The sequence below is a fragment of the Nannospalax galili genome, unplaced genomic scaffold (assembly GCF_000622305.1).
Source record: "Nannospalax galili isolate Female #2095 unplaced genomic scaffold, S.galili_v1.0 scaffold233, whole genome shotgun sequence".
Classification (NCBI taxonomy): Eukaryota; Metazoa; Chordata; class Mammalia; order Rodentia; family Spalacidae; genus Nannospalax; species Nannospalax galili.
Genome location: NW_008333818.1, coordinates 320,014 through 327,719, shown reverse-complemented (window position 1 = coordinate 327,719; position 7,706 = coordinate 320,014). Strand labels below are relative to the sequence as shown.

Below are 7,706 nucleotides of genomic sequence, written 5' to 3'. Positions count from 1 at the left end.
GGATTACTTAACGTGTAGTACCTCATCTAGCTTTAAGGGAGGTCCGGATATTCAAGCTCAGGTTTTTACATATGCACAGCAAGCGCAAGCATTTTACCCACTGAACCATCTCTTCAGCCCATTCTGCCATCTCTTAATGATTTCCTGCTATGTTCTGTTCCTAGAAGTCAGAAAGGATAAGAGGGAAAAGTGCCAAGAACGGTTTCATGGACACCGGAAAAGAACCAGCAGTTGGGGATCTGGTGGGTCTGAAGGTCAGTTAGTGGGCCAAAGGCCTGGCAATTAAACAGACCAGTCAGAGAACCAAAAGCTGAGTTTCAGAAAGCTATTCTCAGTTGTTTTCAGGATTTTATTGCTATTTTATTGTCCCTGCCTCCTCCCTCTAAACTGCTGTTTGGGGCATGGTTTAAAAGAGAAGGGTGTGGATCTGCTGTCATCTGCCCTGGGACATGAAACTCTGGGTTGAGGTGGCAGTCAGGTGGTCAATGACAGTTGAAATCTCTGCTGCTGCACCCTGAGGCTAGGTCCTGGTTAGAGACAGGGAGTGGGGTGTGCATTTTGAGGAGGCATGACCCGGAGCCATCTGGGAGAGGAGGTCAGTAAGCAATCACGAAGGGGAGGTAGATGTTCAGGTTTTCATGCGGAAACCAGACTACAGCCTCTACCTCAAAGTGTCTCATAAAAAAACCATGATGCTGGCCAGGTAGAAGCAGAAGGCTAGATTGAAGAGGTGACCCCGGCGGGCTGCTGCCTGGGAGAGCACGTCTTCTTCTTGTTGGGCCATGTCTATCACCTGCCACAGTTCACCCGCCGATGAGGCCACAAAGTGCTCTTCAAACTGCTCTTGTCCCTGGTCTGGAACAGGGGAAAGTCACAGAGATGGGCGGCCCTAGTTCCTGCTCTGGCCTGGACCAGAGTAGGGAGAAGATCAGGGCGGAGAGAAAGTGGGGGCCAATTGCCAACTATTTTCTTGGTGGTGACGGGAGAGGTGATGCTCCGTCTTGTGTGCTTTTCAGATCTCAACTGAACCGCGACCACATCTCAGACGCACACAACCCCCATTTCTCCCCCGTTCCCTCCTCTGAAGTGTTACACTACTGGATGGGTGAGGGACTCCTTCAAACTAGAAGATAAAGACCCTCTTTCTGGACAAACACTCATTCTACCTGCTAGAAGCTGCAGGCAGCTGCAGCTAGCCTAGGCTATAGCCTGGTTAAGGTTCTTTTTAAAACCAGACCTTTTTATATGACGCTATTACTTCATACTATGCTAGTAGGAAGTGGGTGTTATCTCCTATAATCCAAACCCATCCTAGCTTGATCCTGACCTAATTAGCTACTGGAATCTGATTTCAAGTCAATCCACTCCTTTCTTCTAGACTGACCCCCTCCCCCCCCCCGCCTCATTTTCACCTACCTGCAGGGGACATTTTCTCTTTCTGAGTCCCATCATTGTGACTTGAGCTACCCTTCAGAGTCTTCGCCACCTTTACTTGCACCAACAGCAGCAAGATAGTTGTCAGGAACGCTGCCCTGCAGAGCTGGGAACCCAGGGAGGTCATGGGCCCCTCTCACCCACTGCCCCTGGCCCCACTCCCCAGTTCTGAGCACCACCCCGTTCCCTGTCTCAGCCCTTACCCATTTCCAGCATTGCTTCTCCTCCTTCTCTTCCATAGGACCTCTTACTTCATGTGTTCTGTGACATCACAGCCACAGATCTAACTCCCATTCCACATCATTACACCATTCCAGAAGAGTCCAGGATGGCAGGGGTTCTCTGATGGTCACAATGGGTTATCCTACAGATTATAACCCAAAGGGCTTAAGAACTTGCAGAGCTCCAGGACATCCATGAAATAATTGCATCTACACAGCCACCAGCACTCCAAAGCAACAGCCTTCTCAAATCTATTATGTAAATGAGAAACAGGTTCACTGGTAAAACAAATCTCTCATTCAAATCAGTCATCAATGAACAGGACAAGACTCTCCATGCAGTGCTTTTGAATCTAAATGTGATATCTTCCCACAATTCCACACAGCTTTTCTCTATGAAAAGTAGTTGGCACAGAAGAGGCACAAACCAGATGTAGAAATGAGGATTGTCAAGTCCTGGGCATGTGCCTAGTGCTCTACATGAAACTGGAGTGTTTGAAAACTGAGAATAAGAACCAGGGCATAAGGGGAGGGGGAGGAAGCATGGAAGCATATGTACATGTGTGTGTGTGTGTGTGTGTGTGTGTGTGTGTGTGTAAAAGAGACAGAGAGACAGGACAGTGCATAGAGACAGAGGCAGAGAGCTAGGCTAGGTGATGGAGCCCTGAACTTCCCGCTACCCCAAAGGGAAGGGTGAGGCAGGAGAACTGCATGTTCAAGGCCTGCCTTGATTGCAGAATGAGTTCAAGGCCACTTTGGGAAACAGTGAGACCCTGTCTCAAAATAATAAAGTTTTTTAAAGTTTAGAGATGCAGTTCAGTGATAGAATGCTTGTCTAGAATGGAAAAGTGCCTGGGTAGTACTATAAACACACACACACACACACACACACACACACACACACACACACACACACACAGTGGTGGCAGGAGAGAGGTGGCTGTCCTGTCTCCAAGACAAGGCCATTCTTTTCTCATTTTTCCCTTGGTCCTGGCCTTTACCGTTTCGCCTCCACGATGAAATACCTTCTTCCCCTTTTTTGTGTCTTCTTATACTCTCAGATATGGAGAAGAAGCTGGTTCAAGTGCATCTTCAAACTCTTTGCTTGGTTGAAGGAGTTCAAGTGTACAGAACGAAGGCAGTATGACAGGGAGTCAAAGACCCCAAATAATGGAATTGAAGAAAACATGCCTCCACCCGTTCTGTTCATGAGCTAGACCTACTGATTTGCTAGCAGAGGGGGCTTGTGGGGGGGCATAGGTTTGGGAGATAAGATGAAGGGCTTTCCTATGGAAAGAGATACAGGCCTTGAGAGGCAGACTGGGCACTGGGGCAGGGGAAACACATACCAGTCTTTCTGACCATGCAGGTTTTGCTTAGAAAAATGCATGCAAATGCAGGTAAAAGTGTCTGTGCATAAACGCATACCTTTTCTACAAGAAGGAACTGCAGAAATGGGAGGACAGATGAGGGCTGAACTTTCATCCCACAGAGGTAACCCAGGCTAGTGAGTGTGCTCACATGGAGCCTGCTCCACATATACCAGACTTACTTCCTGGTGGCCCAAGCCAGGTGACAGGAGACTGGGGAATGACATAGAAGGACTTTATGGTGGTGGAGTAAAGGTATAAAGAGGCAGTGGCCCTGCTTACCCCAGCCTTGCACCCATTGACCCTCAGATCTAGAGAATTATGCATGAATGGAAAAAATAAAATCACTAATTTCCTCCTGGCTATTTTGGGGGTGGAGCTTCTTGGCTGCCTGGCCTGAAGAGAAGCTCTGTAGACATGAATGGGGAGGGCAGCAGAGAGAGGGGCAAGCTGAGTAGAAAGAAGCAGATTGAGCCCAGCATCAACTACTTAACTCTGTCCCCATTCATTTGCCTGATTCCTAGCACCCAAGAAAGTAAACCGTGCAGAAACCAACAATTCCTTTTCTTCTTCTTAAAAACGTATATAATATAAAAAAGTACAGAGAAACGACCCCCTAATAATTCCACCATCTAATGATAATCAGCATTAATATAGTATTCACACACAGTGTGCTTATATCCTTTTCCTAGATTTTCATGAGCAGATGGGGTGACAGTCTATTTCTCAAAAATTGAAATCTGAGTATATTTACTTCTTATTACCTCAAAATAAGAGGTCAGGCTGTTTTGCTTTGAAAGAGCTCCTGGGCTTGACGGTGAGGTGGCATGCCTGCGCTGTGCTGAGTACCGGGGGAGGCTGCTGCCTGGAGGAGAGGGTACAGAGAGCGGTGAGTACAAAGAGAAGAGGTGAAAGGGGACGAGGATAGCAACACAATATAGTCTAGGAAGAAAGTCAGAAGGGGAAAGACAAATCTTTGTTTTGCAAACTGAGATGGAGATGGGACAAGGGACCACTTGGTCCCCACCCAGCTGCTTGTCTATGCTCCTCCCATTGAAGAGGACAGTGTAGACAGAGAAGGGTAAGGGAAAGACTGAAGATTCAGGGTGGGTACCCCCTTTCCTCCTTCCAAGTACCCATGGCTGATGTCCTTGGTGGTTAGCCCCTACACACCTGTTCTGTGCAGCTCTGACCTAGCCAGCCTCCTGCACCCCACCCCCTCCCCACCCCCAGCCCCTCAAGGATTAGCTTTATGGGGTGAGTGTTTCCTTGGCAAGTGCTCCTTTCCTGACTTGCTCCCGCTCACTTATCAGCTCATCTACAACCCCCCCTTCAATCTTATCACTCCTTCCATCTCCTTAGACTAGAAGTCCACAGGTTTCAGAGGCCATTAGCACCCACACTGCCCCAACCCCCAGTGAGGCATAAAAATGTCTCACAAGGTGACCCTCCCACTCCCTGGGCAGGAACAGGCTTCCACTATGTCTCAGGCACCTCCTCTTCCTTCCCGTATTTTCTTTCTTTCAATTCTTGTCCTTCTCTAAAGGTTATTGTGTTTATCCCTCAGTCTCTGAATCAGAGCTCTCTTGTTTATAGCAAAAGAACAGGGTACTTCATCTAGGGGTTGGGCCTTGTAAAATTTGCTTATCCAAGTTGCCATGTTGACTAGTGCTGTCATTGTGCGGGTCTTGCTTAAGCAACCTTACTGTTGAGATTTCATGGGGCAGTATCCCTGTCAAGTCTATGCACTATGTAGCATCAGGTGTTTTGTCTTCTGGTTCTTCCCATCTTTCTGTCCCCTCTTCTGTGGAGGAGGGTAGAGTGTAAATGTACAAAAATTCTCAAGAAATAAAAACAAAAAAATTACATTAAAAAAGAAGGGGGGCTGGAGACAAGGCTCAGCAATGGAGAGCACTGGATATTCTTGCAGAGGACCCAGGTTCAATTCCCAGAACCCACGTGGTGGCTAACAACCATTAGTAACTCCAGTTCCAAGCGATTTGACATCCCTTTTTGACTTTGCTGGGGATTGCATGACACAGGTGCCCTCATATACATAAAAATAAAAATAAATAAAATTTTTTTTAAAAAAAAGAACAGGAGCAGTCCCAGGTTCCGAAGATCTCCAAAGGAGAGTCCCAAGCATATCTCAACCATCTCTCTCATATCTGGATGACCTGAAGTTTCCCAAGAAGCAGAAAGGCCCAGAGAGCAATTCATTGGCAGTTAAGAGTCTAACTTCAAAGCCGGTTTCAGTCTTGCCTCTAGCCCAGGGAGTTCCTAGACCATAGTCCCTCTCTGTATGATGTCTTCTCCTTCAGAAAACAGAATTTTTGCCATATTTCCATTGATCTCACAGGTCCATTAGATGACTATATTCAATTGCACTGAACGATAGGTCTCATTGAAACCCATCAGAACTAGGGGGCTGGAGAGAAGGCTCAGCAGTTAAGGACACTGGTTGTTCTTGCAGAAGACCCAGGTTTGAATCCCAGCACCCATGTGGCAGCTAACAACTGTTCTAACTCCAGTTCCAGGGGATCCAACAGCCTCTTCTGTCCTCCGCAGGCATTGTACGATATAGGTGCACTTACTTACGTTCAGGCAATACAAGCATACACATAAAACAAAAATAATAATTTTTTTTTAAAAAAGAAAACCATCAGAACTACAGTTCAAGATGTCATATAATAAACTAACAATGTCTTATCATAACTTGTTTTTAGAAAGTGTCCCACAGTTTTTCTATCCTCTACTCCTTTCCAGTTCCTGCTGTCCAACTTCTGGGGTTGATGGAGAAATATTAGGTCCTGAATGCTTCTCAAATGGTCACCACTCCTTGGTGGCTTTCCCAGAAGCTATGCCTCACAATCCACCCCTCACTCCCCCAACCCCTCACAACCCACCCCCCCTTACTGGTTCCTCTGATATGACTCAATCCCAACCACCGGGCACTCCCTGGACCTGGACGGCAGTCTTGAATGACTGACACTCCTTGAAATGGGAAAACCAACCTTGCACCTGCCTGAGATGACACAACCTCAGCCTCAAACCTTCCTCCCTCCCTGAAGGGAGACAAATATAAAAACCCTAAGTCTTTAAGGGAGGGCACACTCTCCTGGCTCCTGGGGATCCTGGGCTGGGAAGAGGTGCCCACCTCCTCTGGCCCTAGGCTGTGTGTGTGTGTGTGTGTGTGCCCTCTCAGGTTTATTCTTTTAAATCTAGGTTTTTCCTCGTTGCCTTCCTGCTTCCTATTTTCCTACAGGAGTCACACAGGGCCCCCTGGGGGTCACTTAGCACCTGTCTTCCGGGGTACCTGTCCCACCTGCAGGAGCTAGCCTTGCTCTCTCTCCAAATTCTTTGGCCCCACCCTTCAGCCTTTCCCAGTTCAGCTGCCCAGCCCACTGCCAAGAACCAAGTTCCTTCCCTTCCCCCTCCCCACTCCTGACTGCTCTGTGCCCCCAGGCTCAGCTCTGAGAAGGTCTCCTCCCCCTCTCCCAGCAAGGTAGCCAGCCCTTCAGTGCACATGCATGCATTCACTCCCCACAACTGCACACTGCATGCACAAGTTACCAGGAGATAAATCCAGCCGGTCTTCACGGGGAGCAGACAGCCTCCTCAGTGGCTGCCATCCTAGACTGGCTCATTTCATCAGAGTTCTCGAAACTGCAAGTGCTTGCAAGAAGATATGGGGGCAAAGGGGTCTTGGACCCAACTCCAGAAACTTCTCAACTGGTTGGTCGGAGAACAAGACTGGGACCAGCACCTGGACCAGCTTCACATGCTGCAACAGAAGAGGTAGGCTCTCAAGGGTACCTATGCCCACCACACACTGATTCTCAAGCCCTCTGGTACACAGAGCTGTTCCTCTGATAAAGCACTAGAACTCAGCACCTGGCTCTTAGATGTACGTCGCCCTTCCAGCATAGCGTAGCTCGTATGGCACCATACCCCAGCCAGCTCACCGTAGTGGAAAGTGTAGCATTAGGCATTTGAATATGGGTGTAAAAGCCTGGGCAGAATGACAGCTGAAGCTCAAATCTGAATATCTTCCTTCATGAAGGAGGCAGGAAAGACCCAAAGAGACAGATAAAGAATCCATTTGGGTGAATGGGATGGGAAGGCCAGGCAAGAGCAGTTTCCTGGGGAGTAGATAGTTGGGGAGGGGATCAAATCTTACAGGTTTTGAAGTTCCTTTTGCTTAGAAGACTTGGTAAAAGCAAAAGAACACGGAGTTGTCATCAGGAAAAATGAAAGTTGATTACCTGGGAAAGGGGGAGGAGAGATTTGTTTGTAATGACTAGAGGTGACCAACTGAGGAAGGCAGCTCAGGTGAGATCACGGTGCTGAGTTCAATTCTGCCTGTGATCGTGTGTGATGCTTGCCAGAGATTCTAGAGCTAACTGAGGCATTGTCTGCTCCTGAGGTCCAGTAGTTCAGAGTTGCTGGTCCGTCTGCCGGTAGATCGATCATTCCATGACTGAGCTCAGAGGACTAGATGTCAGAAAGGCAGCCAAGGCAAGGGGTTAGGGATCCTCCTGCAGGTGAGCTTCTGCCTTGTGGGATTTGTCTCTTGCTCAAGAGCTGGCTGGAAGACAGGGTGGGCAGACAGCATTGCTGCCGGTGTTTCAGAAGAGACTTGTGCTTCGTTCAATGGCCAGCTCTCCCTGTCTTGAAAATT

The 7,706-nt window shown here is 48.1% G+C and overlaps 2 protein-coding genes across 3 annotated transcripts in view; one reads left to right on the top strand and one right to left on the bottom strand.

The window, feature by feature from the left end:
* Positions 1–676: 676 nt before the first annotated feature.
* Positions 677–1,561, bottom strand: Llcfc1 (LLLL and CFNLAS motif containing 1). Its single transcript, XM_008828612.1, has 2 exons — positions 1,417–1,561; positions 677–855 (listed from the first exon to the last, which is right to left on the bottom strand). Exons 1-2 carry the CDS (start codon positions 1,559–1,561, stop codon positions 677–679), a joined length of 324 nt encoding a protein of 107 aa, XP_008826834.1.
* Positions 1,562–6,650: 5,089 nt separating this feature from the next.
* LOC103730391 (transient receptor potential cation channel subfamily V member 5) overlaps positions 6,651–7,706 on the top strand; it is a 33,655-nt gene continuing 32,599 nt past the window's right edge. The window contains exon 1 of one of the 2 annotated variants that reach the window (XM_008828611.2): positions 6,651–6,823. In XM_008828611.2, coding sequence (XP_008826833.1) covers positions 6,714–6,823 — 110 coding nt within the window. In that variant the 5' untranslated portion in view covers positions 6,651–6,713. The remainder of the gene's footprint in view (positions 6,824–7,706) is intronic. The other variant, XM_008828610.1, reaches the window with a different exon arrangement.